This window comes from Serinus canaria, chromosome 1 (assembly GCF_022539315.1).
Source record: "Serinus canaria isolate serCan28SL12 chromosome 1, serCan2020, whole genome shotgun sequence".
NCBI lineage: Eukaryota > Metazoa > Chordata > Aves > Passeriformes > Fringillidae > Serinus > Serinus canaria.
In genome coordinates this window covers 18,683,816-18,710,675 of record NC_066313.1, presented here as the reverse complement: position 1 = coordinate 18,710,675, position 26,860 = coordinate 18,683,816, and the positions used below count along the sequence as shown (strand labels likewise).

At 39.4% G+C, this 26,860-nt stretch overlaps 2 protein-coding genes across 11 annotated transcripts; one reads left to right on the top strand and one right to left on the bottom strand.

The window, feature by feature from the left end:
• Positions 1-783: 783 nt before the first annotated feature.
• Positions 784-12,715, bottom strand: HHLA2 (HERV-H LTR-associating 2). Of its 10 annotated transcripts, none has more exons than XM_050981349.1 (9): positions 12,550-12,715; positions 12,227-12,411; positions 11,536-11,638; positions 8,618-8,711; positions 7,225-7,545; positions 6,516-6,776; positions 4,419-4,709; positions 2,344-2,435; positions 784-1,513 (listed from the first exon to the last, which is right to left on the bottom strand). In XM_050981349.1, exons 2-9 carry the CDS (start codon positions 12,289-12,291, stop codon positions 1,490-1,492), a joined length of 1,251 nt encoding a protein of 416 aa, XP_050837306.1. In that variant the 5' UTR covers positions 12,292-12,411; positions 12,550-12,715; the 3' UTR covers positions 784-1,489. The 10 variants fall into 10 exon arrangements, with proteins under 10 accessions (XP_050837306.1, XP_050837298.1, XP_050837295.1 ...); XM_050981341.1 differs by having other exon boundaries at positions 784-1,461; positions 12,550-12,713; XM_050981338.1 differs by lacking the exon at positions 784-1,513 and adding an exon at positions 1,546-1,822.
• Positions 12,716-12,766: 51 nt separating this feature from the next.
• On the top strand, positions 12,767-25,882 carry IFT57 (intraflagellar transport 57). The gene is made up of 11 exons (XM_009095465.4): positions 12,767-12,993; positions 14,316-14,478; positions 15,520-15,638; positions 16,566-16,656; positions 18,557-18,625; positions 19,152-19,274; positions 21,342-21,413; positions 22,009-22,140; positions 23,048-23,110; positions 24,859-24,925; positions 25,461-25,882. The coding sequence occupies exons 1-11, from the start codon at positions 12,809-12,811 to the stop codon at positions 25,637-25,639; spliced, it is 1,263 nt and encodes a 420-aa protein (XP_009093713.1). The 5' UTR covers positions 12,767-12,808; the 3' UTR covers positions 25,640-25,882.
• Positions 25,883-26,860: the final 978 nt, after the last annotated feature.

Here is a 26,860-nt window from a genome sequence, read left to right as displayed (position 1 = left end):
TACAAGAGATGCTTTACCCAAGCAAAGGTGTTCACCACCTGGACTTAGTTCCTTGTAGCTACTGGACAAAGACAAGATGGCAGACACTCCCCATAGGTCACATCCACGTGGTCCCCTGGGACAAGGACAAGATGGCAGCCGTCCCAGTGCTGCTGGCTCCCCCTGTTTTTCCAGCCTAAGACAAGGTGGCAACCATTCCTACACAACATGTGGCCCCCAGGACAAAAGCAGGTGGGGAAAACTCCCACAGCCTAACATTTCCCATCCCTGAGCCCAAGACAATGGAGAACTGCCAGTGGATAAACCCCCAAAAGCTGGATCATCCATGTTACATGGCCCATTTTCCAGACTGCTGTGCTACGCTGTGTTTGGCAGCATTCAGCTTCTCACACCTCAGTCTGCCAACTGTTTTGTTCCCCACAGCTGCTCCCACTTGGACACTTCTCTGCTCCCCCCACCACTGCCAGCCCAAGTCTGCTGGGCTCAGACTTGCCACGGTCAACAGCAGACATGCTCTTTAAAATAAAATACTAAATGAAATGAAGACCAGTAAGCTCTCTTTTCTTCACCCTAAAAAAACAACAAACCAAACCTCAAAATTTAGGGATTTCTTCTTCTCTGGAAATTTCTTTGTCCCTTTAGGAAATCCAATTTTGCATGCTGACTTGTCACAGGACAAGTGGGAGCTTCACACAAGCCCTGCCTTAGCCTCAGACTTTAAGCAACAGCTTAAATTGAAGAAGTCACTCTGGCCCTCAAGTTCTAAGGATGGCAGATCAGGTCTATTTATATAAAATGAGTTATTTATTGAACAGACAGGAAGTAACACATGAAAGGGCTTAGACTGAGTTAACTATGACACAGTATAAAACAAAAGAACTACCAGCAGATTACATAAAACAGCGCACGATATTAAGATACCTATATCAAAACTAGCAAAATAAGTAGTCAGCCTCCGGAGGAATAACTGCAAAGCAGGCGTCCCTGCTCTGAGGAGAAACTCCACGTTTCCAGGAAAATGTGCAGAATATTTCTGCTTTGTGGAAGTTTGATGTAGCTTATATAGATTGTCAAGGCAGGTGCCTGTCAGTCAGAATTCCAGTTTGTCCTTCCAGGTGGCAATCCCATGGTGCAAAATAACTCACTACAAGACAGTTCTGTCTGGTTTGAGTTAACTCACCAGTTAAAAAGCAGCAGATAAGCTCATGTGGGGGGTGAGATGCCCTGCTCCATGACTTTTCACATACAAGTGTCCATTGATTTTTTTTCCTCTTCATTTGTCCATTACTGTTGCTCAGAAAATCACATTTCCATGTGGCTCTTATTGTAACTCAAAGTGGAAGGTGGAGGAACTCTTTGTTCTTTTCATCACCAGAGTCAGTAGTATCTGTGTGCAGAGAACTATTTTCTTCCTGTATGTCAATGTGTTCGTGTTCATATGATTCCTCTTTTCTTTTTTTTCTAGACAAAATAAAAATACTTTTAAGAACTACTGATGTGTAAAATTAATTACCTAGTGGGGGAACAAGAATAAGACACACTCACCATAAAGATAAGTCAGCATTTTCCATTTTAGTTTTGTCTGAGTAAAATAAGCATCCACACAACAGTGCAGAAACATTCCTGATTTTTCCATCTAGTCCTCCATCAATGTAACCAGAGCTGAATTAACCTGTCAACTGTTCCACTTCCTCTGATTATGTTTGACAGATCTCAAGATAACTTAATCTTGCTTAATTTGTTTAGACAACTGCATCTCAAAGTACATTATCATTTCTAAAGCATGTTACAACTGTTTAACAAGCAGCATGCAAGTGAGTATCTGTGTAGAGAGAAAAATGAAAAAAGGCTGAGGCATAATAATTTCAGATTTTTCTTTCTCATATGTTTTTCCTGTACCTCATGGTACCCATAAAATGCCTCCTGAAGCTTACCAAATTCAGACTGACAAAATCTTCAGACAAGCATTCAAGGTCTGGATTTAGGTACTTCCCTTCAAGATGAGTTGGGGGTCCATTTTGAGGAGGTGGTCAATGGGTTTCAATCTCCCACTGACAGAATTACTTTTCCCCACTTACTGCTCAGTTCTTTAGACTTTACTTCTTGTGCCCCTTGTCCAGACAGCCCCTTCACATTGGGATTGTCTTCCCTTTTTCTTAAAACAGAAGATCAGCCTAGCAAACAATGCTAACAAGGCAGTTGTTTAATCACAACTGTCTAGCTACAGCTACTGATTACCAATTTTTTTAAAGTTACAAAGTTTGGCTCAACCCTTATTCAAATCTTGAGGGGCTTGGTATCAACAGTATCGTAAAAAATAAGTACTCTAATGATTGTACATACCTTGAGATAGCAAAGTACCACTGCTATTGCCACTGCTATTGCCACTGCACCAAGCACTCCTAGCACAATTTTCCCAGTGTTACCTGAATTTTCTTTAAAAAGTACAAAAAAGAAGTGCTTATTATTCAATAAATATATCAAAGCTATGATTTTCTTATTTATAATCTAAAAGGTATGATTTAGGGAGAAAGAAACATTACAACGAAAACAATGTTTAAGTTACTTGACTCATACTCTAAGACTGAAGTGATACTTTACTGACTTAAGTGTGAATAGCTTAAAGCAGATTATTTTACTTCATTGTGCTGATAGCAAATTTCATGTGTGCTCATAGGATAGGATTTGACAACTTCTTAATACAAGTCCCATTTAAAACAAATCAACTGCCCAGTGTGCTGGGCACTATCTCCAGGTACAGTGCTCAGTGCCATTAGCACTACTGATTTACAGTATAGCAGCTGTGTAAATGTTATCCAGCCTGGATCATAAATTTCATGACTCCTGCTGCAAAATCTCAGCAACTTTAATCTGAAACATTGCCCAGCTCCATAGTGCGACCATGCAATCCAGGTGGACACAAGAAATCCTGAGATAAGTGAGTGATAACCATGGATTCCACAGGGGATCAAATCCCACCTAGAAGAAACCTCTGCACAGCACCAAACTGCCAAAAGAACTGTATGGCTCTTCTACCTCAGGTTGTCTTTGCCCTGCTGTGTCTTGTCCAAAGAATTTGAAAAATTTTACACTCCTCTGGAAACCTCCTATGGATGTCTGGAAAACAGCTAAAAAATAAGAACTGCTAAAACAGAGCATTTAATCTAGTCATTGCCTTTAGCTTGACTCTGTAACCATATGCAGACCTATGTTTACATCTTGTAAATTCCTTTAGAAGAGCAGCTTTAAGCTGCAACCCTTCCTTACACAGGAGAGATGACTGTAAATCTCTTTTTTCCCCTCAAAAGCCTTCTTTCCAGTGGCCCTTGGAAACCATTTCTGATGGCTCAGCAGCTGCTGTGCTATGGCTGCTATCAGACGTGGATAGCCCACAGCCACGTATTTGCTTTCAGGCTGTGCTGAAAGCCACAAAGGTGCTCATCTGTAGTTATTATCACTTATTTCTCCCTTTTCTATTATGCTGTCTCTGTTTTTCATGTCTTACTGGCTTGCTTCAAGTTCTCTTCTTTGTTTAGAAGAAGTGCCCTCTATTAGTTCTCAATCTTTTTGGTGATTGTATGTAATTGTGTGAAATGTCTGTGTGCTACTGTTGTATGTGCTACTGACAATGAAATAACAGTAAGTAAGATTTCACAGCTGGGCATTCACTATAGCTCATAAAAACACAGACATGCATTTAAACATATATATCCTCAGGCCTAAAAAAGGCCTGCTGTGTAGAATTAAAGCTTTGAAAATAACAAGTGTGTGTTCTCAACAAGCTTTCTTCTGCAGCCAAACTTATACCACAAACTCTGGGCTTCTCATCATCTCTCTGCTACATTTAAAGCTATGTGTGCTGTCAGCAGAGCATTTAGGACAGAATTCTAAGAGCCCTGCTATGTCCTCAGCTATGAGAGCAGTTGGTGTCAACTGAAGGCAAACACTGATTTTGTAACCTTTGCCACAATAAGCTGCTGACTGAAAAAAATAAACTTCTAGTCATAAATAAATACATCTTTGGAAACTTTTTTTTCTCCTGAGCCAACACAAATAAAATACATTTCTCTTCCACCCAACTGTACTGATCACAACAAATTACACAAAAGTGCATGTTGCATCAGCGTACTGAGAGCTGGCAAACAGCTATCACTGCTGTCCCACTACATTCTCACCCAATTCATGTAATGAAGGCTGAGGACATTCACAGAGAAAAGCATCTTCCAATGGAGCCAGTGTCTCCCCTCAAGGGGTAAATTCTGAACTCTAGAGCTGTTTCACTGACTAATTTTTAACTCATTCTTTTAGTATTGATTCTTTATATGTAATTATTATTTTTGAGATTTCTGATTGACTCTTTGGCTGTGCGTTGTCCTAACTGGTCCTCATCCTCTGAAATGGAAGGAGTGGCAACTTACCGACGTGCAAAGTTGTCACAGCAAGTTTTGTGTAGAGAGGTGTTGAAATATTACACAGATATTCTCCACTGTCGCCTGCCGTAAGATGATCCAACCTCAGCGAAAAGTCACTTTCGTTAACCTGGACTCGAGGCTGGTGAGAGTGAGATGTGCCATTGAAGGAGGCCAGGACTGAGGTCACTGTGTTTCTGTGTAATGTCCAGACAACACTGAAAGCGTCAGTGCTTGCAGTGTCAAGGCCGTATTCACAAGGAATTATGGTGCTCTCTCCTTCCACCTTAGACAGGTGGTCTGAAACAGATAAAGAGTCTGCAATTTTTTCGGAAAATACTGTGAAGGTTATTTAGACATTTTGTGATTTTTTTTCCTTAGGTTTGATACTACCATGAAAATACAAAAACATATTTCACTACTTTGATATTGCATTCAAATATCATAGTATGTTTCTAGAAGCATCTGAAGATTTTAAAAACACACATATCTTACACTAAAAAATCTAATTGGTATTGGTAATATTTATGAATATCCTTTTTTTAAAATTTGACTATTTTTCCTCTAATTGAGGGGCTCATTAATAGAAGTGATTCAGTCTAGTCTAGGTTACTGTGAAAAACAGCAGGAAATTCCACATGCTGGGAGCAGAGAGAAAATAGAACTGATCAGATAACTGCACACCTGAAGCAAAAGGATAAAACACAGCATAATTTAACTAAAAGAATAGAAAGATTGCATGTAGTTAGAAATAACTTTCAGTTATGGTGAACTTAAGTTCTTTACTTGTCCATGTTGAATGTTTAACAATAAATAGCTTTAAAAAAACAGGAAAGGGAAGGAGAAGGCGGGTATGTGGAATTAACACCTAGTATATAAAATACTAATACGAGACAAATTAACATCATAGCACAACTGCGAATTTGACAACAGGGATTTGAAAGCAGTGGTGTCTGGCAGTCAGCTGGAGAGGAAGATAATAGATTATTTTGACGTGGTATAACTACACTCAGTTTCTGTGGGTGAGGGTTTAATGAACAAAGGCGTGGGGCTGAAAAATCATGAAGACAAAAAACCAGAATTGTACTCCACACTGCTATTATAGAAACAAAAGGAGAACAGTTTGTTTTCAAAATATTCTACTGAGGGGCTAGATGGATGCAGGGAAATGCAAGTATGTGTTTAATGGAATGCACCTTTTTCTCTTGTGGACCAGGCATAGATAACAAAAGAGACACAGTGCACTTGGTAGCTACTATGATGCCATACTTGAAACCTTCCATATTTTAAGCTATTCCATGTAAATTAAAAACTGCACTCTTGTTCTGGAGCTTATGCAGTGGGTTAGGCACTGAGAGTGTCTGGATACACTTTAGAGGGTAATCAGGATGATGGAAGCATCCACGCACATCTCACAAGAGAACTGCTCTTGCATTGCTCTTCCTTCAATTAAAAATATTTCCTAAGAAACAGGAAAGGTTGAAAATCACCAGTTATCTACTCAAAGTGAATTTCCAATGAAATTCAAGAGGAAAACAAAGCAGAGTTGAAATTTCATAGTCCTGCTTTTCCTTAACTAAAAAAAAATGAGCTGCTGTTCACTAAAAGGCAAACTGTTTGCTGCTCTCCATTTCCATGCACCCCAGCACTCAGACTGGTACTTAAGGATACATGTGAAGAGAAGTACAATGAAAGGATCAAACAGATCATATGCAGCTAGAGTAGCAGGCAAACTTTCACCTCCCTCGCAGAACTCACATATTCTCCAAGGTTTCCATGTATTTTGTCCAATGGGCAGAATTCTTTTATTGATAGAGGGTAAAGTTTGTTTATTAGGCAACTCTTAAAATGTGAAACTGATATAGAAAAGATGTTAAGAGTAAAGGTAACTTACAGAAGGGTGAGATAGCCCCTCTCATTCCTATTTCTTGGAAGCAACTTGTAATGGTACCTTGTAATCTTAACAAATGCATTTCAAAGAGAAAGGTAAATCCTTTTGCACTGTCCCATATCCATACTGCCCCACTGCAGAAAGACTGTCTTTAGTTTGACTCTGAAGCCAGCTGTGAAATTCAGTAACAATGCTGAAAGAGATTTCATTCCTACCTTGCATCTTCCATTCAGCAGCCCACACTTCATGATCCAAATGAATATGACAGTAATAAGTATCTGTCACATTTATAATGTCCTTGTCACTTCTAAGAGAAGAGAGAACTCCATTCCTAGTTTCCTCCCGATCTGTCTCTCGGATGGATATACTGCCCTGTACCCAAGATATAGTTGGTGCTGGATAAGTGAGAAAAGCATAGCACTTCAGTCTCCTTTCTGTGTTTGTCTTTTGGTATTCCAGTGCATAAGAAGAAGGAGCTGTAGATGAAAAAACAATTTAAAAAATAAATCTTACTACTTACAAAATGGTTTTTAACTTAATTGATTACTATTTTGAAATACCATTGGAGGGAATGAATATAGCTGAGAACAAAACTTCATCTGTGTTTGATTTCAGAAGAAAGCACAGATACTTACAAGGCCAAGATTTGTACTGTTCTGAGAAGCCACATTATGTGTACCACATAATTAGCCCTCAGAAATCAAGGTGCAGTAGGTTATGAAAACGAGTGCTGCACTAAAATTTTCCAATCCGCATTGCAATATTTCACCAGAGAAAAAAACCTGCTGCATAACACCATCAGGCCCAAAAGGTGCTCTGCTGAGTTGGAAGATTTTGATTCCATGGGAGAAACAACACAAGGAAATCTGCTGGTGCCATTCCATTTGCGGTGGTGTGATCCAGGGTTTTTGATGCCTTACTGACCTTTAACGTGTAGCTGCACTTCCACTTCTGTACGATGTTGTGCTGTTCCCACATAGCAGGTGTAAGAGCCCTCGTCAGTCATGGTCAGGTTACTAAGTTTCAAGGAGGCATTTCCACTAGGGATGTTCTCATGGAAAAGGTGTGTTCTGAGTCTGTAAAGTGGATCTTGTTCTCCCAGCTGATCCTTCTGCTGGTAGTAACTGTGCACATTTTTGTTTTCTTTGCTCCAGTGAATTACTTCATCATGCCCAGGTGGGAAACGACAAGGGAGGATGCAATCCTTGGAAAACAGCCCTCTTACTTCTTCCTGTTCTGTAAAATCTAAAGCTCATAAGTACAAATGACTAAGTTTAATCCAGTCTACAAGTATATTTCTGCACCTATTTATCCCTGACAAAAAAATACTCTTGCAGGTGTGCCAACGACTCTTTCATGACTTTTCTGTCACATGAGTCTCTAGGGACAGCAAGGGTGCCCATTCAGTTTGAACTTCTAATCTGTTTACATAGGAATCCCAAGTAAGCACCTACATACTCAAATCAGCACACTGCCACCTCACCACCTGAGCTTCAAACATGTTTCCACACCTTGAACCACATCTTTTCCACCTTAGACTTTAAAAGCCTTTTGAGCTGCAGCTTCCTACGTGTTCAAACATTCACAGTGCCATGCTGCAATGCCCCATGTTACCAACCACCCTCACACAGTGCCAAGCAGTTGTACCATCACAGGGGAAAAAAAACATGGCTCTGCAACTGATGGGAAGGACAGAACTTCTTGAAACAGCTTTGCCACAACAGACAGGATGACGAAGCTCTGTCTCAGCCCCTTGAGATAATTAAGGTGTGCATTCCACAAACTGACACAAGTGGTAGCATCTCATTACTGTCAACATTTAAGTTAAGCTTTGGTGGCATAAAAGAGTAATTTAAAATTAATCTTTCAAAAAACTGACTCCATTGACTTAGCATCATCGCGTTGACTTCTTGGCCAAGGTCAACCTGTTAGGATGGTAGTGAGTGACCAGGGGCAGCTGCCCCCTCAGACATTCCAATGCCCTCTCTAGCTCATCTGGCAGAACAATCCATATGACTTTGCCTTAGTGCTCTCAATGCAAAGTCAGCCAATTTGATGCAAATCATTTTCAGTCTGAACTGAAAAGCACTGCCTGCTGAGCCAGTGGGGCAGAAACCTTGGCAGGTAATAGTCTGGGGGTTCACTGGCCACAGCCATCCATGCAGCCACCTGACAAGCAATCTTTGGCTTCAGAAGTGTTTTATATTACCTAAAATTGATTCTTTACTATTATTAAACAGTGTTTGAATTCAACTAACTCTCCTTAATAAAAGTTAAAAATAGTGGTCTTCTTTTTTATTTTTCAGCTACAACCTACCCCAAAGTGTAGCACTGATGTGAAATAAACAGATCATGACAGCTGGTATGTTCTGTCCTTTCATTTCTTCATAGGTTCGTAGATTCAGGTCAAACTGGCAAAATAAAAGTAGGGGATAAAACCTGTTTAAATGCAGATAAAAGACAAATCCATATATAATTTCCTTTCTACAGCTTGCTAAGGACTATAGGCCTTTGTATCATGTTTTTTATTTGCAACAGACTTGGTCCAGATTTTTGACATTAAAGTCATTCATTATGTGATCCTACACATTACATTGTTGAGTAATGTGTAATCCTACGCATTACTCAACTCAGTGAGTTGAGTCCCACTCATTACCTTGTAGCCCCTTGCAGATTGATGCTTTATTTTTAATAAATAGAAAGTATTTACTATCAGTGTGGTTGCAGGGCTAGGGAATATTAATCTTCCTCATTCCTGAACAGGACACCAAGGAAACTGGTCAAGTCAAATTTGCAAAAGTATGTAAGAGGTCCCTTGTCAAGCCTGATTTCTTTTACTTTTTTTAAAGTATTTTTCTGATTACTGCAACATTTGACTTTCTGGGGTGGGAAATTTGATTGCATTTGCAAATACTACAGATATAGAGAGCTTTTCACACTTTTTACACTTTCAAAAATGTGTGCATGGAAATTTAGGGTAGGAATGCAAAGGAAAAGGAGACTCTCATCATATCTTCTGGTTTGTTAGACAGCAATGAACGGGAACCTCTCATGTGTAACAGAAAAAAAAATACTGTAACTATTACCTGAGTGGAGGAAGAATGTAGTCTTATCCTAAAACACAGCATACCCCAGTGGAGAAATTACCTCATGAATCAAGTAACCTGAAAAGGTTTTAATGGATTTTCCCAAGACTTTTTTTTTTTCTCCCCAAAAGGCAGCTATAGGTACCATTTCTAACTGGCTTAACCAGGCTTTCTAGCCAGTATTATGAATAATTTTGACTGGTGTCTGAGACTATATTTGTGGTGAACGTGAATCTTAAAGATTTTTGAGTATTATTTCTTTTGAAAAGGTAGTGTGCTTGTTTTATGTATTCTCACAATTCTTTTAGGAGAAAAAAACAGAACAACAACAACAACAACAAAAAAGAATAGAGGCACCAAAACCATTAAATCTGAGGCAGAACTAGATGCAATGGTAAAATAAACATTTGACATATAATTTTATTCCATGTCAGCAACAATTGCCAGCACCTTCTTTCTTTACCCCTTGCACTAGCAAGTGGGACAGATCATGTTTTATTGGAATTTTTGCTTATTTACCTATCACTTCCTACTTGATTGATCAAGCATAGTATATTTTATGTTTGAATTTCAGAAACTGCAATCAATGCTGTCTTTCCCTTAGTGAGGGATCTGCCATGTTTAATTGACATGTCATCTTTCACCGGCAGTGATGCTCTGAGAGTAACATGTTTCCAGTGGTACCTCTGCGATGCCTTTGGGGGTTGCATGGACAGTGCACACTGCCTCCCACCTTCTAGCTGTGCCCCATAACCCTGCTCCAAAATACAACAGCTACAGTTACTTAGCTGAAAATTTTCATGTTCAGCACAAACCATAGCTTTGGATCTTCCCATCAGAGAAAAATGTATGCCAGTCTGTAGAAAAATCTAAGGAGTGTAGGCTCTAGCCAGCCTTTTCAGCAAGTTCTGGGGTCTTACAGGAATAAAGTGTGTGTATGCTGATAATTAGAGTCACACTGCAAAATACGGAACAAACATGCAACAAACAAACAACGCCTGTTTGTCGCAAATGTAACTGGCACAACCAAAAAGTCACGCCCTAAGGCTTTGTAGTGAAATATCAATATGAAATAATGTATACAGACAGCGCACAAGTAGAATTAGGTTCACTGTAGTCATGTTAGTTACTGATGCTCTAGTTTTCAGGAGAATTATTTCATACAGAATCACCACAGGCTCAACTGGAAAGCAGCTCAGCCAGGGTTTCTGAGAGCAAGTCAAGGTGCTAAAATGTGTCTCCAAAGACATACGGAACAGCTCAAATAATGATAGGGGGAAGGCTGTATTTGCTTTGGCCACTTCAGGAAAAGAACACATGCTTTCTCTCTTCTGTTAATCAGTGACCAAACTGTATCCAAATATTTCCCCATTTTTGAACTCTGCAGTCAAGCCAAAACCTGACCAAAGCACTCCTGCAGCAGCCACTGGGATTGGTGGCTGCTCAGTGTACTTTGTGACCTCTTTGAGAGCAGGTATGCATATTGAAATATCCTCCTCTCAAATAAAATTTATTTCTTAGTACAAAGGATTCTGATTTATTCCTTTTCAATGCAACTTAATAACACATTTCAAGCATACCCACACTTAAAAGTGGGTACAAGTCCTTACAAGGACTGGGAAATACCAGAAGATTCTCATTTTTACCAACAAGCAAACAAGAAAAAACAAACATGTAAAATTCTCAAAAAAACATGTTAATCACATACTGCTAAAATCTCCTGCCACAATGATACCAACTTTCTAGAATTTCCTCACTGAATCTACAGAGGATTTCCCACAGTAAAACAGAGAAGTCATTCTCTGCCTCCCCACAATGAAACCCTTACAACTTAAATGCTAACTCCATACTTCAGTTGATGAGAAATACTCCGAATGGAAGAAAATTTTCACAATCTCTCTCCCGCTTGATCTTTGCCTCTCTCCAGCTGCACGCTAGCAACTAACACAGATGTTCGCGCACTCCCTTTAAGGGAAGCTGCTGTTTTTATAGTGAGCTCTACGATTCGATACACGCTAAGATTTCACACCTTTAATGTTCGTTTTTTCGGGCCTAAGAAACTTTTTCTCTTAACCATTTCTTTTGCCTGGCAAACCCAAAGTTCCTGCAAGCTGTAACGGAGGAAATGAGCGAGCAGAAAGAGGCTTACAGCAGTCACGATGCCGCTCCTACGCGCTCGGGGAGGCAGCGACAGCGCCAATTCTCCTAGGGGCAGAGCGCAGGAACCTGGCACCGGGAGCGAGGTCAGAGCCCTGCGGGCTCAGGAGAAAAGAAAAGGTAAGGTAAAAGTAATAATCACACTCTTCTCAAAAAGCTGGTCGTCTGAAACAACAGGTAGGTGCCTAGGGCTGCCTGCAGGGTTAGGCAATTATTTTCTAACAGTGACTTATTCTCTCTGGACAATTCAAGACTTGTCTGTGCCGTCTGGTTTCCAGCAGAACAAAACGACTCAAGTATTTCCGGGAAGAGGGCTTATAAAAAACCCCAAACAAAATGAAGGGAGAAGTGGCAAGAAGACTTTGGTGGCGCTAGGAGTTGACAGGTGAGGTGTGTCTTGCATTCACAGAGTCATTTCAGTTGGAAAAGATCTCTGAGATCATCGAGTCCAACCTTTGACTGATGAACTTCTCAACTAGATCATGGCATTAAGACACACGTCCAGTCGTTTCTTGAACACTTTCAGAGATGGTGAAGTACGTGGGCAGCTCATTGCAATGCTTGAAAACCCCTTCAGTGGGGAAATTCCTCCCAATATCCAATCTAAACGTCCGCTGGCACAGCTTGAGGGTGTGTCCTCTGGTCCTGTTACTAGTTAATTGGGACAATAAACCGATCCCCACCTGGCTACAACTTTCTTCCAGAAAGTTGTAAAGACTGGTAAAGTCTTTCCTGAGCGGCCCCTCATGGGAGCTGCACTTCACGCCCTTCACCAGCTCCGTTTCCCTTCTCTGGACACGCTCCAGCGCCTCAAAGTCTGTCGGTAGTGAGGCGTCCTGAGCTGGACACAGCACTCGAGGTATTTCACCTGTGCCAAGCACATTCCCGGGAAACAGAGCTTTCCCACCCGCTGCCTTCCCCCCTTTCCCCCCGCCCCCGGGCACGCTCAGCCGGCACCCGCGGCTAACGCTACAGCTCTTGGCTGCCCGGACTCGCTTTTCCGCACCTCTGGCTGCAGAGCACCGCACCTCAGGCCGTGAGCCACCGCCGCTGCCCACTCCGCACCTGCCCGGAGCGAGGCGTTTCGAAGTTTGTCTTCAGGAAAGGAGAAAAAGTTTAAAAGTTAACCAGCTCCGTCAAGTGCCTCAACAGCTGAAAGGCGAAAACTCCGCCCCGCGTGAGTTGGCCGTCGGGCCACGCCGGCACCGCCCTGAGCCTTCCGTGGCGGTGCGGCCCCGCCCCTGTCGCCGTGGTTACGAGTCAAGATGGCGGAAGAGGGTGCTCCTGGCCGGCGCGGGGAGCGGGAGCGGAACGAGGAGGCGCCGGTGGAGCGCGGCCCCGGCGCGGCTTTTCACATGTTCGTGCTCATGGAGGACCTGCTGGACAAGCTAAAACTGCTGAGCTACGAGGAGGAGGCGCTGCTGCGCCACAACATGCGGCCTCTATCCAGGTGCTTCTGACCCGCGCCTCCTCCTCGGCCTGAAGGCCCTGGCGTAGCCGTGGGCGGGGGGCGGTGGGAAGGAATCCCTCCGGGCCGTCAGAGCCTAGCGAAGGGCCTGCATGACAGGATGCCTGGGAAAACCAGCCAGTAGCAAAGCTTCCCCTGAGAGCTGGAAGCTTTCAGAACGCGAGCCACCGCGAAAGGCTGAGATGGGATGAGTAAATAGTCCCTTGACCTTTCCTGCCCCTGGCAAGTAGTGGGTGTCTACATGCCAGGGTGCAAAAACTAATTCTACCTAAATTCTACCTCTTCTGCAGAAAACAGCTCTGCCTAAATTCCAAGTTGTTAAAAATAACTCTAAATATCTTGAATTCAGGCTAGCTGTTAATGGTGTTTGTATATTTTTTACCCTTTAACTCTTTAAAAAGAGGGTCTTGGACCCGTTTTTGGTAAGGCTGGGGTTTTGTATCCAGTACATAATTGTTTCATATGTAGTGTTTTTTTATGTCTTTCTTTAAATTGTGGTGGTGACAGGAAATCTGGGAAACAGGGCCGGTGTGCTGCCCAAATCACTTTTAAACCCATCCATCACTTTCAGCCAGATGCCACTGCAGGGTGTCACAGAATTAAGCTTCTTATAAGCAACAGTTTGGTAAGGGAGTCCAAGTTACCCCCTTTTTGGGAAGGAGGCTCAAGTATGAGCACAGTGGCTGTAAATTATTTCTAGCCTGCTGTTGAACCATTGGAATGTTTGGAGCAGGACAGCAAACCTTTGTGTACTTCAGTGAGTAGCTGTGTTGGTAAAGGGAAGCATTTCCAGAAGTTCCCAGTATCCAGTGTGCATGTAATTTAGACTTTTTGGGGTGGTCTGGTTTTATGGATGGAATTCTTGTTAGGACCACATATTTGAATTTGGTGTGGTCCAAGTCAGATCCAGTTTTCATTGCTCTCCAAAGCAGCCCAAAGCACAGTAGGTAAAGACAGGTGGAAGGATCACTTCAAAAAATGCTCCTGATCTGAATTTGCAGATGTAGGAATACCATCATTCTTCATTTCTTGAGGAAAGCATGAAGGGGAGGTGATTTGGGGAACTTGGCAGCCAAGTCTGGTGTTGACTAATAACTTACTCAAAGCTGGAAATAAGCAAGCTGGGTGTAGAAAACTTGGTCTGCTGTGGTAATGTGTGAAACTAGGCATCCTGATTTTTGGTCAGGAGGGTTGCTCATTGAGAAAATTGAGTAAAGAAACTGCTCTGTAGCCTGTGATTACCTATAATGTTGTAAGAGCTCCAGAAATTCACAATACGTGCCATTTGCCCACTTTTTAAACAGGCACTACTTTGCGCTGCCCACCAATCCCGGAGAGCAGTTCTTCATGTTCTGCACGCTTGCCGCTTGGCTGATCAGCAAAGCAGGACATCCCTTCGAGCAGCCGCAGGAGTACGATGACCCCAATGCAGTGATTTCAAACGTGCTCTCAGAGCTGCGGTCCTTTGTGAGTGTCACACAGGCTCTCTTCTCAAGTGTGTTGCAAACGCCTGCATTCCCTTCAGAAATAACAGCAGTCACACACTGTTCTCCTTCTGGGTCTGGTCCCAAGGACTGGACAGACTTTTCCAGCTGTAAGTTTGTACTGTGTTACTTAGTTAATTGGAAGTTTACATAGGCTGTACCTACTTGCTATTTTTTTAGCACTACAGAAATGGTCTTATAGATGATTCCAGTTAGTTTTGTTCTGCAGTCTGTAAAATGGATTAAACCAGGCTTACATTCTGTAGTGCCGCATATGTTTCTCATTTATAGTAGCATAATTTTCAGAGATTTCATCTGGAAGGTTTGTGATCCTGCTCCGGCCAAAGTCAATGACATAATTTCTAGTGTAGGAAGTGGTTTAGAATAGTGTTTGTGTTTTCTTCTTCTTCTTTTTTTTTTTTTTTTTCTTGTTAAGGAGTGAAAGGTTTTACAAACTGCCAGGAACTACTGAGGTTTTTTTTTTTTAATTAAAAAAAGGAAAAAAGCCAAATTCCAAAGGTCAAGAAGTATGATCTTATGGAAGATTATACTCTGGTGCAGCTGTGAATGATGTTAAGGACGCTGTTCTCTAAAGGAGTTAAACTATCAAACTACTATGTTTATTCTGCATGACAGCAGTAACTTAAAATATTTTATAAGGCAAATCTGGACATTGAAAAGTTCGTAGTTAAGTCTCAATACTTGAGTTTCTTGGTACCTGTTCTTACGTTGCTTTGTCACTTGTGCGCTTGACCATCCAGATCCCTTGTGGCTTCTGTCTCTTCTGCTACCTGGGAGTATGCTCTTACCATATGCTTAAAGATTGCTACGCTGCATCTGTTCCTTGGCTTCATCTGGTTTTCCTTCTGTTGCCTCACTGGAGCTGCATAGGAGAAGAATGTTAATTGTCATTAATAAAATCTCATACACAAGGGACACTTTGGTTTTACTGTACAAAACTTATCTCTCTTTGAGAAAATTTGGGTTGTTAGGCCATTAGAAACAGCCTGTCTCTTTATTTTAGGGAAGGCCTGTGGATTTTCCTCCCTCAAAATTAAAGACAGGCTGTGGAGAGCAAGTGTGCTATGTTCTTGATTGTTTAGCTGAAGAAGCCTTGAAACACACTGGGTTTAGCTGGAAAAGGTACAGTACACTTCTATGCACCCTCCTTTATGCATTGTTTTCCAGCAAAAAGGTGTAAGTTGTAGTGGTAAGATAAAACATAGGAATGACTAAAACCATTTTACTTGATGTTTCATGAGATGGAAGATTCAACTAGGCTTGAAGCAGGGTGACCAATTAATTCCTAATGCAATTTCACACAACTGGCCCATTGCCAGCAAGGCTGAGTTTGGACCATTATAACTTAGCTAAGTAAGGTTTAACTGATGACTTCTTTTTTTTTTTTTTTTTTTTTTTTTTTTTTTTTTTTTTTTGTTATTTCCCTTCATATAACTCCTTGTTAATCTGATACTTGAGTTGAAACATGTAATGTCCTTTTAGATTCTATCAATCAGTAGTAAATTCCTGGAGTTATGCACAGTATGATCATGTTACAAGTAGACTAGAGTAATTTTACTTAATCTGAAGGAAATCTTAGGACAAATTAGATGACAGATAATCTCAAATGTATGAAAATGTCTTTTAAAGTGTTCTTTATTTTAGTATTTTCCTCTAATGGGTTTTGAAATGGATATAGCAAAGTAATTTTTACCTTGGAAATATTTTACTGTTACTTCTCTTTAGTACACAAATTCCACTGTAGGCTGCAAATAAGCCTGTGGTGAATTGCACTTGAATTTTAACAGCTTAGACCAATAGAGAAAAACTCCCAAATTTACTTCCTAGATGACTTTGTAGTGTGGATCTACTGTACTGCCTTTACTTTTAAGACAGTCCAAGATGAACAAGACTTTCAAGGCAAAGTATATCTTTATTTAAGTTATGAAACACTAATCACTGTCTAGGTATGTTCCATATCATCCATTTTTCTCATTAAATGTTTTGTTTGCAGAGGTATTTTTAATTTATTGTGTTTAAAAGCTCTGCTGTTCTTTGAATTAATTTCAGGCCAGCATACCCAACAGAAGAGCCAGAAGAAGAAGAAATAACAGAAGATGATGCAGAATTAACACTTAGTAAACTGGAAGAGGATGTTGCAGTAGGTTTATTTGGTTGGTTTTAATTATATTAGTATGGGTCAACTATGAGGAAATTTTTATTCACTGTTCATTTTGTTTGGCTTTGTTTAAGAAGTCTTTTCAATTAGCCACTCAGGTTTTTTTCTTGCAGCTCTATTCCTGCATTGTCAGATTCTCTGTAGGGCTTTTTGTTGCTTTTCAGATAAGATTAACTCTTCAAGACAGAGTGTATGTTCTTATGTGCAGTGGAATCTAACTATGCATTAAAAACACAGAGATTCAGAATTGTTTCTTTTCTATTGATAACTCTACTTTTGATGTTAAACTAAAGGGTTAAAATAGGAAAACAGTCAGCTGTTATCTGTATCTTGTTGAGGTCTAAGCTGCTTAAATTGGGAAGTGGGGATGAAACAGTTAACTAAACCACAGTTGAAATCCTTCAAAGAACCTCTGGGTTTGTTCTCAGGGATTGTCCTAGGCCATGATTTTCATAACTAATATGTTCTTTTAGCTCTTTGGAATGTATGTGTGTTAATAAAACCACTGAGGTGTTATTCCTTTACTAGGTATTACATTACCAGGCAGTTTATACCAAAAGGATACTCACTTTTTAGAGCCCCTAGTAGTTCTACAGGGATTAATTACATGCTAATGTAATTTTTTTCCCTGGTCCATTGTTGCTGCCAGTATATTGATATTAACTATATCCATAATTGAATTAGCAGTATTTCCAGCAATTAAATGTTAATGATGGGGTTGACTGATTGTTCTTTGGTTTTGATTCTTCTGAATAAAAATGACGAGGCTGACAGAGACAAACCTAGTTCTGTAAATCAGGGATAGCCTGTATTAGGTGGCCAGCAGAAGGCAGTGAGGCTGGGTGTGCAAGAAAATTTGCACAGTTTGGTTTCTCAGTTCTGATAACTAGTCTTCTTGTTCTGGTGGTGTGTTCTTCTAAATGCTGCACAAATGTGTATTGTCCATTTAGCAAAAGATAGTCTTAATTTCTTGCAGGTATTCAGGGGACTCGGGGTCAGACATGCCAGAAGAAAATATTTAAAAACTGGGTAAAATAGAGGAAAGAGAAATAAGCTCCAAGGTTTTCAGTGAGTCTTGAAGTATTTTACCCTAAGACCTGTGTTATTGCAGCTTTTCTGATTTGTGTAGAAAGGAGGTAGATGATGAAATTTCACTTTGGTGGAAAAGACAGTCAAGAGGGGGACAAGGTGTTTAGGGGATGAAGTGTCTGTGATAAAATGGCAGATGAAATACAGTAAAGATAAATGAAGGTTAATGCACAGAAAAAGCATCGTTACGTACGGGTGATGGGCTCTCAGCTGATCATAGTCACAAAAGAAGGGGATTTTTGAGACTATAACAGATTTATAGAGTATGTGAACAGAACGTGTGGTCTCATGGGCAAGGAAAAAAGCAGTTGCCTCAATTTCAGTTGTGTTATTCTGTACACTTAAAATGTGGCATCATTCTGTAACTTCAAACACATCGTGCAAACAACATCTTGAAAACTGTGTTGAGGTCTGGTTGTGGTTTGGCTTTTGTTTTGATGGGGCTTTATTTTTAAGGTAGACCTCTAAGAAATACATAAAAAAATACAATTACCATACAACCACTGACAATGGGCCATTGGATGTCAGAGGCTTTAGGGTTTGGGTTTTGTTGGTTTGTTGGTTTATTTTTGTAATATTGTGGTGCTCTGAAGAATATGTGGGGTAGCTTTGATCTTCCAGCTTGTCCCAGGTATTATGCCTCTTCATAAGCTCCATATCATAAATTCTCCATGTCTTGTTTTGTTCAGAAATATGGAACTTAATACTCCTTGGTTTGTTCTCCTGCAAAAAAAAATTATGGAGAAAAATTCTGCAATAGTTACTGAAGTCTTGCTTTGAAACTTCTCTTAAGGAAGAAGAGTCAGACAATGAAGAAAATTATATTGACCTGAATGTTTTAAAGGCACAGACGTACAGATCAGTAAGTTGTTACCCATTAGTCCTCTCATGAGAGATTTTTACATCTGTTGGATTTAAATCTAAAAATCCTTGTATAGTCTTTACTTGAAAAAAAACCCCATCTGAAATGAATCAGATATTATATATTAATATTAATTTGAACAAAAAATGTGCAGCCAGTTTCTAAACTGATATCACTGAAGGGCTGCTGGGAACATTTGCAAGAAAGTTTTTGCGAAGACTTCTAGAGAAACATGGTATTAGTTTTATGAATATATTTAATCGCACATACATACACCATTTCTGAGATGTATTATAATTTCTTATATATACATTTAATTGTCTTCAGTTTTAAGTATGATAAGAAGATATACTTTAATTCCAAATCTTTATGGACTCAAAGAAAGCCATTAAAGAAATTTTTTTCATCTGTAGTCTAGATCATTCTGGATATAGGTATTTTTCTGATATTAACACTGCAAGCCATTATAGTGATTTCATTGCATAACAGTGATATTTTGTGTATAAACTTTGTGATTTTTACACAGAACATGAATGACACTGCAAAGCAAGAAGAGATTTTACAGTCCACAACAGATGCAGCAGAATGGAACCTGGAAGTGGAACGTGTGCTTCCACAGCTGAAAGTCACAGTCAGGACTGACAATAAGGTTTGGAAGAATGGATTTGCCTGTGTACATGTCGTGATTAAAATGTGATTTCAGTCATTGCTTTTACTTTCCATTTTGCAGTTGTTGTCCTCTGTCATGCAAAGACCTGTGAGTAATGGGCTCTCCAGTGCTACCTTGTCTGAACCTTTGTCTGAACTTGCTTCGACCCTAGAAGCAATAATTTTCAGTAAGGTGTTTTTTCAATGTCATAATTTTTTTCTGCTGCTTACAAGGCACCTTATTTCTATATAATTTTTCAGTGGGGATTTTTTTCAGTCCGCTGACACTTCCAATGTATTCACAGTTCTAAAAAATCATATCCTCAGTTAACTGTTAAAACATCTTCTTGGAGGACAGCTGATGATCTTACCTTTCAACTCTTCTATTTTTTAACCACATGAAAGGCTGATTGTATGGAATTCCTTTTGGTGAAATTTACATGACAATCAAGTAGGTCTGTACCCTGGTCTAGTCATCCTGCACTCTCCTAATGTTTAGTGAAAATAAGTGATCACTTTTTCAACTGCCTTCGCTCACCATATCCTGATAACTGTCTCAGGGTGAAATTCATCATGTTTTAGAACTGTGTATTTCTCTCCATAGTCTGTTTCAAGGAGTCTAGAATGAGCAGCTTAGAAGTAGGTATCCGTCTTTGGCAGGTCCAAACCTAGGGCCTGCTCCTGGCATTGCCATAAGTATTCTTTCCAGGAGCTTGTGTAGCACACAGAGATCAGTGCAGTATTGAAATTGTTCATTTGCAGTGACCCAGGTAGTTGGAGTGTTGGAGCACTGATACAGCAATACTATACATATACCTGAATACAATGAAAGATAATTACCTAGCCAAAAATAGGGGAAACCTTCAACTGTCTGGTGAGCTGCTTGCCTGTCTTATACCATACTGCATTTTTCTGTGTGAAGAATTGCCTGGCTTGAACCACTCTGCTGTGATCCTCAGCAAGCCTGTCTGTTGCAGAGAATGCTTGATGCTTGAGTCTCACAGTGAGTAATTAAAACTTAATAAAGACATAGATGAAAAATTAAAGCCACTGTAGGATCTGAGGTTTACTAGCTTCCCACTTAATGCACCATCTCTTTGCCTTAAGGAATATGTCAAAATGAACATAGAAAGAGGATTCATCTTTTTCTAGCTTCTTTCAGAAATAACTGGAGAGAAGCGTTGGGCCTTTTTCTGTTGTGCCAGAAAACATTCTATTTCCTAAGCTGTGCATGTTTACATAGTACCAGCAGAGTATTAATAGTTGAATCAATGGCACTAGAAACTACAACTTACTGTCAAGTCCTGGACAGAGGTGGGGTCAGTTGTGTGCCTGTCGTTTTTACTTAAACTCCAAATTTTGGCAAATTGTGAGCAACTGTCACCAGACCAACAAGAGATCGTGAGTCTCCTGCAAACATGAAACACAACATAAGCACATTTTCTCTAGTGACTCATTACCTGGTGTGCAGGGCCAATTCACAGCACCTTTTCTCAGCCCCCACCCCAGAGTCCATGTATGTTTCCTATGATCTTGAAGCTGGAAATAATTTTCCCCTTTCTAATTGTATCCTGTTACCAAAACCAAGTTTTGGTATTTCTGCCTCTTTTTCTTTCCATTCTTCTCCTGGTAACGGTAATGACTGAAATAGAAAGGAAAGAACTGATAGTCCAGAATTGGTAGGTGTTGGGCATGAAAAGCAGTCATTTTGTCTAAGAGTAAGCTGAACTAGTGCAGTTACAATCAATATATTTAGTATTTGTGCCCAGAGTGGTTTCTAGCAGAAATAGTTCCATGAAGATCATACTCTAAAAAGCATAGCTACTATGCTGTCAGTGAGGATGTCAGTGTTTGTTTATGGATCTGAGTGTCACGTGTGACATTTAGGAGATTTATAAATTGTGTCACATTGAGCCAGTGCCCCTGGCTATGAACATGGCACTGGCAGGATGATACATGGTAGTATAAAAGAGAACTGACCCTGCTTTGCATACATGCTGTTGTTTAGTAACCAGAGAAGGATAAAAATTTTTCTTACCTGTGTTTTAATTTGTGATGCCTTTTTTAGGATTGGAGGATTCATGTAGATCAAATGCATCAGCATAAGGAGGGAATTGATTCTTCTTTGAAAGAAACTAGGGTATGTCTTGTATGTACAGAATATTTTACTAATCTGTCAGCATTTGTATTTTCTGTTTGATATGCATTAAAGACTAAATTGATTTTTTTTTAATTCATTTTGTTTGTGCTATTGCTGTAAAATTTTAAAGGGAAAGATACGACAATGATCATTAAGGACAGTGCTGGTGGCAAAATACCTTCTGGGAAAGAGTTGTATGTGTGAGGATTAACAGGGCTATCAGGGTCCAGTAATGAATGCATTACTGTAAGTGCATTCTGACTACTGAGGACAAAATAGAATAATACAATCTGAAGGTGCTGCTAAAACCTCCCAAATACTCTCAAATACTGTTGCTAGAGTACTTTACTGACATTGACACTTGTAATTAATTGAGGAGGGGAGAACGATGAAGCAGTAAAGACTGAAATATGTGTTTTGGTGGTGGGCAAACCAGAACACATTGGGAATAATTTTTTATTGGCTAAACACAGTAATTCTGTACTATTTTTCTCTCTGTCTGTAGGCTTCCATAGCCTTTCTTAATTACAGCATCATTTTGATACTCTTTGCATACTGTCTGTATACTGTCAACCCACAGAATGTGATTTTCTAGGGTTACCTTGACAAACTCCATAATGAAATCAGCAGAACACTGGAAAAGATCAATAGCAGGGAAAAGTACATCAACAATCAGTTGGAGCACTTGGTTCAAGAATACCGTTCAGCACAAGCCTTGCTGAGTGAGGTATTGCTGATCTTTTGTTGTTGCCTTGTCCTGTATTAACTTGCTGTTAAGTGAGGGTAGAGGCAAAGACAACATGGAGTGAGCTATCTATGAATTCTGCTGTTGGATATAAAGCAGGGGCAATGTTGATTGGCTGTCAAATTATATTCGTCCTAAGCTAAACTAGCAATTTTTATTCAACTATTCTGCAGGGGAAAATAGATGGTTTTGCCTGAGTATTATGTATGTTGCCAGCTCAAGCTGTTGCCAGTCTTGAGCAGCTAGTAAATTGCTAGTTCTGCTTTCCCTGTGAAGGTCACACATCTGTCAGGAGTAGACTAACTACAGTCCAACATTCATCCCTTAGATTGGGTACTGGTGCTAACTTGCACAAAGCACTCTGATTACTTCTTTGCTTCATTTAGTTTTTATGCCAATAGATTGCTGTCTGAGAAGCTTTTTATCCCCTATTTAGGAGGCATTATAGTCTGCCTTTTGGCAAGCCCTCGTGGTTGTGGCCATGCTGACCGTAATGCTAACAGAATTTGACTTCTGCACCTTCTGTTTTCCTTGTTGTTAAGGTGTCTTTGAGATAGTAATTTACTGTTGATGAAGTATTATTCTGGATTTCAGTATTCAATCCTTTCTGCATTATGGCAGATTTTCTTCATGTTTCCTCATGTAAATGATTAGAAAGTATAGTTCTTATCAAGTGTGCATTTGGACTATTTACTGCTTTACATTTTTGAATGATAGTCATTGCAGGGGCTGATGTTTCAAGACTGTCCTCATTTGTAAACCTCACTGGGGCTTTGTGGGAGAGTTTCTGGAATTTAAACATATGAGAGCAAACATTGAAGTTTTCTCTGAACTATCTGCATACATCTCTCCAACTCTGTCATTACAGCCAAGACATGTTTTTTTCCAGGCTAAAGAGAAGTACCAGGAGGGAAGTGGAGGAGTAACTGAAAGGATTAAAGTGCTTTCTGAGGTAAAACACATCTTACTTTAAAACAGTCTTCAAAGAGTTAGCATCTAGTGGTTCCAGTTTAATGAAACCAGTTCTCTCTGATTTGTTCTCATGTTAAACATTATTCATTGTTTGGGGGAGGTGATCTAGTCCAGTCTCTAAATTTTAAATCCAGGCTGCCATTGATTTTTAACTCATGAAATGTGAGCTCAGTTTGAAAATGAAGGTTTATGTTCTGTATTTTAACCTGTGTCCTAGAATTATGGGGGATTACTAAATCATGCCCTAAATTCTTTGGAAGAAGAAAAGCTTAACTCTTATTTTTAGTTAAAATGAACAGTTTGAAATTTTATCTTCCAGGCACTTAAAAGCAATATTTGACTAAATAGTAATTTCTTCCATACATCAAATTATCTTATTAAATAAAAATCTGGTTTTCTGTTGTGGATTTTCTTTTATCCTTTATATTGGTGCTCTGACAAATTTAAATAAACATCTGTCTCCTAACTGCCTCACCATGTTGAGTGTTTCATGGCATTTAATTTAGAATTACAGCCCAGTTTCCAAATACTTCAACTCTTTATCCAATTCACAAATTTTTTAAATGGCTCTGTTTGGGTTTTAGAAACCAGGTTTACTTATTAGACAATAAAGCCTCTGGAATAGTTGCATAAAATAGGCCATACAATAAGAATGTGTTCAAAATAGTACAACAAGTTTGAGATGTTTTAGAACAGATAGAACAGTTGAGTTGGAAGGGACCTACAGTGATACCAAGTGCAGCTGCAGTAGGTAATACAGCAGTTTAATGTGAGTTTTCTAGGAAAGATTTCTGAGTGTATGAATTCTGCAGAATTAGATCTGCTTTCTATTTCACTCTCAAGGAAGTAAGCTTGAAAAAGTATTTTGTGATGACTTCAGATTTACAGTGTGCACTTTGGGACCTGATTGACTGATAAGTAATGGTGAATATGTTACTAGCTGGCATCCTTCAAACTACATAGGTGCAGTGGCACATGTCTGAGGTAAACCAGACACATTGGATGTTAGTACTGATCTGTTTTCAGGCATGCAGTCAAGACCTCAGCCCATCTAGCAATACTATTGCCACTGCATGCATGCAGTAGCAATGCAGTGATGATTCCTTTTCATTGCTGAAAAGGCTTATTGAAGCCTTAATGAAGGACTATTTTCACATTATTGACAAGAATACTGAATTATTTCCCTGGCTATACTTTAGAATCATATATTTGCTTTTTTTCATTGTTTACAAAGGCAAACTAGTTGCTAGACAGTGCTGAAATGCACTTTTGTTCTTCAAATGTGGACCTGTACCTGTGCCAGTAGGCTGGACTGCTGCACCTTCTTATGCTGCAGTGCTGTTTCTCAGGTTTCCAGTGTAACATACCAAAGTCCTGGTGCTTCCAGAAGGGCGGTGGGCATAGTTATTTGATGAATCTTGATCTGTAGGAATATTGGTTCTTTTGTTCATCCATCCAGCGTCACACTGAAACACTTAATATTGTTGTTTTTTATTGGGGATGCACAGATTTTCAGTAACACCATGGTGTTCGGTCAAACTGTTAACCTTTTTCTGTAATTTTCTACAACATTAATTTAGTTAAATTAAAAATTTCTGAATGTTTGAAAAATTGTTCCTCTTTACGTAACAAGTAAGATGGATCAGTTTTTTTTTTAAAGCAGTTATTCAGCAGAGACTTTTTTAAATTCAATATTCATCTGGTTTAATTAAGAAAAAATCTCTTAAGATTACAGAAGCATTAGAGAAAGTAAAGCAGGAAACAGAAGAGAAAGGAAGCAGTATGACTGATGGTGGTAAGTACATTTTTGCTTCAGACAACACATCCTTTTTCTTGGTGACAGTTTCATGATATGTACTTAATTAAAACAAGAATAAGAGCAATTGCAAGGAGCAAGATGATGCAGCAGCATCATATTAATGGGAAGGGAGGGGCTAGAAAAAAAATGTAAGGCACAAAACATTTTAATAGCTTTTCACAGATAAGATTTTCACACCCTGCTGAAAGTGTGTTCAGTTCTCTACCAAACCTCAAGTCAGCTATGGGGATAAGGCTTTCAGCTGAGCAAAACACATCATTGAAAAACCTGTCTTAGTGTTGATGCACATTTTTATGAAGTTCTTAGATGTCAAAGAGACAGCAAAATTGTCATTGCCTATTTCTGTCTTTAAAGCGTTTTGCATATTAAAAATGATGTATCAGTACAATCATGTCTTTAGAGTAGAACACCCTTTTGTTCAACTCTTCCATTTTAAGGAGTAAATTATAGCAAACAATGCTTTTGTGTTACGTGGCTGACAGAGTTGTACTGTTTATCTTTTTTTGGACAGCTCCTCTAGTGAAGATTAAACAGGCCTTAACAAAATTGAGGCAAGAAACCATTCAGATGGACATACAGATTGGTGTGATGGAACACACATTGCTTCAGTCAAAGCTGAAAGAGAAATCCAATATGACTAGAGATATGCATGCAACTGTGATTCCAGAAGCGGCAGTAGGCACCTATTAAAATAGGTTGGACCTGACTTGGTTTGCCCAAAATGCAGTTTTCTACCATTTGTTTTTTTGCGAGTTCAGAGGTTTTGTTTATGTTGTGTTTTGTTTTCCTGTTGCTTTTGAACAAGATGCTTGTTAAAAGATGCACTTTTTAAGGAAGTAACTTTAGACTCAAGAGGGAGCCATGTTTAGTTTTGTGCTGTAAAGATTTACTGCATATCTCTTCCAAATATACTAATAAATTCTTGTTAGTGAAGATGTGTCTATTTCTTTGGAGAATGTTACGTAGTGTGAAAGTCTGTAGAATGATGCTGACAGCCTGTAATCTTGATACTCTGCAGTGCTGAAAGGAAATTGCTTGCAAAGGACTTGAAAGGAAGGTAAAATGTCTTTCATTGCCATTTTCTCTAAATGTATGTAAGTATTTAATTATTTCAGAGATACTGAAATAATACAGCATTACCCTTTCTAACAGGCTAGGTCAAAACTGATATCAGCTGCAAGACTCCTTTAATATCAGCATCAACATCAAAATCTATATAACACCAAAGAAGGTGAAAAGTATTGTTTGGAAATTGCTCTTGGCTTTCTAATTTTTTTCCATGTGCCATCACTTTTTCAGAATCACTTTATATTAGCATTGAGTCAAATGCTGCTTTCATTATAGTATTTAGAAGAGCTCTGCTGACCAGATTTGGATTATTCCTATTTTCTGTTCTTGTGTTAGAACCCTCACTTTTGATTTCTGTGACGGAAAAATGTTGCCAAATCTAGTTGAGTAATACAGAACAAGAAGAAAAATGTAGGAGGACGGGGTTGGGAATGTAATGGCAACAGGGTGCTTGCTTTGTCTTAGTAAATGTGTAGGTAGAGAGTGATTCTAGATGTTGGTGGTAATGGAGGAGTATGGAGCAAAGAAATAACCTTATTAATGTATTAGTACATCCTTTTGGTTCTGGTTGTTTGTGAGCCATGAACACTATTAGTACAATTCCAGTGGCATTGAAATCCTCGTTGAACTTCTGCAGGCTATTCCATTCATCTGACAAATAATTTCTCTCTCTTAAATGTGAGCAGTATTTTGCAGAATCAGCAGACCAGTTCTGTGTCTGAAAGTCAAGATACTTGATACAGTCAGTACTATGAGCCAGTATAAGTTTGTTGTGCTTCAGTATTTCATTTGCCAAAAAAGAAAAAGCCCTAAACCTATTGGATTTTAATAAGTGAAAAGATG

Bases quoted from the DNA above. Each gene is read 5' to 3' on its own strand.
- IFT57 (XM_009095465.4), top strand. From the start codon at position 12,809: ATGGCGGAAGAGGGTGCTCCTGGCCGGCGCGGGGAGCGGGAGCGGAAC. The intron at 16,657-18,556 runs GTAGGTTTATTT...ACTTCTCTTAAG, and splicing joins AACTGGAAGAGGATGTTGCA to GAAGAAGAGTCAGACAATGA. The intron at 24,926-25,460 runs GTAAGTACATTT...TTTTTTGGACAG, and splicing joins AAGCAGTATGACTGATGGTG to CTCCTCTAGTGAAGATTAAA.
- HHLA2 (XM_050981338.1), bottom strand. From the start codon at position 12,291: ATGAGGGGCCGCTCAGGAAAGACTTTACCAGTCTTTACAACTTTCTGG. The intron at 6,777-7,224 runs GTCAGTAAGGCA...TTTCATCTACAG, and splicing joins AGTGCAGCTACACGTTAAAG to CTCCTTCTTCTTATGCACTG. The intron at 4,710-6,515 runs GTAGGAATGAAA...TATCTGTTTCAG, and splicing joins TGCTGAATGGAAGATGCAAG to ACCACCTGTCTAAGGTGGAA.